Source organism: Chiloscyllium plagiosum, chromosome 6 (genome assembly GCF_004010195.1).
Source record: "Chiloscyllium plagiosum isolate BGI_BamShark_2017 chromosome 6, ASM401019v2, whole genome shotgun sequence".
In the NCBI taxonomy this organism is placed as follows: domain Eukaryota; kingdom Metazoa; phylum Chordata; class Chondrichthyes; order Orectolobiformes; family Hemiscylliidae; genus Chiloscyllium; species Chiloscyllium plagiosum.
The window spans coordinates 117798415-117800739 of record NC_057715.1 but is presented as its reverse complement, the minus strand read 5'-3'; the positions used below and the strand labels follow the sequence as shown (position 1 = coordinate 117800739).

At 43.1% G+C, this 2325-nt stretch overlaps 1 protein-coding gene across 1 annotated transcript in view; it reads left to right on the top strand.

Annotated features, from left to right (window-relative positions):
* Nucleotides 1-1823, top strand: part of LOC122551087 (short transient receptor potential channel 2-like) — a 28263-nt gene extending 26440 nt beyond the window's left edge. Inside the window, exon 10 of the mRNA XM_043692729.1 lies at nucleotides 1820-1823. Coding sequence (XP_043548664.1) covers nucleotides 1820-1823 — 4 coding nt within the window. The remainder of the gene's footprint in view (nucleotides 1-1819) is intronic.
* The last annotated feature ends 502 nt before the right edge of the window (nucleotides 1824-2325 follow it).

Sequence of the window (2325 nt, the reverse complement as noted above, 5' to 3'; positions counted from 1 at the left end):
TCCTTGTAAATCCTTTCTTAACCCTTTCAAGTTTCACAACATCTTTCCAATAGGAAGGAGACCAGAATTACACACAATATTCCAACAGTGGCCTAACCAATGTCCTATACAGCTGCAACATGACCTCCCAACTCCTGTACTCAATACTCTGACTAATAAAGGAAAGCATACCAAATGCCGCCTTCACTATCCTATCTACCTGCGATTCCACTTTCAAGGAGCTATGAACCTGCACTCTAAGGTCTCTTTGTTCAGCAACACCCCCCAGGACCTTACCATTAAGTGTATAAGTCCTGCTTTCCCTGTATTCCGTGAGATCTAACCTTGCTTACCAGTCTCCTATGGGGAACCTTGTTGAACACCTTACTAAAGTCCATATGGATCACGTCCACCGCTCTGCCCTCATCAATCCTCTTTGTTACTTCTTCAAAAAACTCTTTAGAATTAGAATCCCTAAGTGTGGAAACAGGCCCTCTGGCCTAACAAGTCAACACCGACCCTCCAAACAGTAACCCACCCAGACCCATTCCCCTACCCTATATTTACCCCTGACTAATGCACCTAACCTACACATCTCTGAACACTATGGGCAAATTAGCATGGCCAATTCACCTAACCTGCACATCTTTGGAATGTGGGAGGAAACCCACTCAGACACGGGGAGAATGTGCAAACTCCACACAGACAGTCGCCCGAGGCTGGAATTGAACCCAGGTCCCTGGCGCTGTAAGGCAGCAGTGCTAATCACTGAGCCACGTGCCACCACTTAATCAAGTTCTTGAGACATGATTTCCCATACACAAAGCCATGTTGACTATCCCTAATCATTCCTTGACTTTCCAAATACATGTGCATCTCAGGATTCCCTCCAACAACTTGCCCACCACCGAGGTCAGGCTCACTGGTCTATAATTCCCTGGCTTGCCCTTACCACCCTTCTTAAACAGTGGTACCACGTTAGCCAACTTCCAGTCTTCTGGCACCTCACCTGTGACTATCGATGATACAAATATCTCAGCAAGAGGCCCAGCAATCACTTCTCTAGCTTCCCAAAGAGCTCTAGGGTACACCTGGTCAGGTCCTGGGGATTTATTCAGTTTTATGTGTTTCAAGACATCCAGCACTTCCTCCTCTGTAATATGGACATTTTGCAAGATGTCACCATCTATTTCCCTACAGTCTATATCTTCCATATCCTTTTCCACAGTTAGGAGAAAATGAGGACTGCCGATGCCGGAGATCAGAGTTGAGAGTGTGGTGCTGGAAAAGCACAGCAGGTCAGGCAGCATCCGAGGAGCAGGAAAATTGACGTTTCGGGCAAGGGCTTATGCTCCTTGGATGCTATCTGACCTGCTGTGCTTTTCCTTATCCACAGTAAATACTGATGCAAAATACTCATTTAGTATCTCCCCCATCTTCTGCGGCTCCACACAAAGGCCGCCTTGCTGATCTTTGAGGGACCCTATTCTCTCCCTCGTTACCTTTTTGTCCTTAATGTATTTGTAAAAACCCTTTGGATTCTCCTTAATTCTATTTGCCAAAGCTATCTCATGTACCCTTTTTGCCCTCTTGATTTTCCTCTTCTTTTCATAATATATTTTTATTAAGAAAAAATAGATTTTTAAATATTACAACAAATACAAAACAATGCAATTCAAAACAGTACAAAAATAGTACAAAACTAAACCCAAATAATAAAAAAAAATCCCCAACCCACCCTCCTGTACGAATGTATAAACATATATAGTGAAGTATAAAATTAAAAAAAAAATCTAAACTAGCTATTTAACTAACTAAATAAATACCTAACAACAAACAGATAAAGAGTAATAACTCAGTCCAGCCAAACAAAACACTCATACATTCAGAGTTCCTCCTCCCTGGATATTGGACTCATGAAACACAATCGTTACGGCTATATAAAAGCCCTTGTTAGTGTGGCAGATAAATCTGTGTCCAGGTATTTCAAAAAGGGTTGCCATGTCTTGTAAAAATTCTCAGTTTTGTGGTGTACCATATTTGTGAGAAAATCCAGGGGAATATGCTCCATAACAATCTTCCGCCAACCCGACAGGCCTGGGGGGGTTTTCTGATATCCAACCTAGCAAGATATTCTTCCTTGCACAGAATGTAAGAATATTGAAAAGTTTTTCCTTATGCGAGTCTGCAGGAAATACAATGGGTAGGCCCAAAAGGAGCGAGATAGGGTCCTTCTCCACCCCTACACCTAAAATCCTCTCCATTGCACCCGCCACAGCGCTCCAATATGTTTGAAGCCTGTCACACGACCAAAGACAATGGGTAAGAGTGCCTGTACAGACCTTG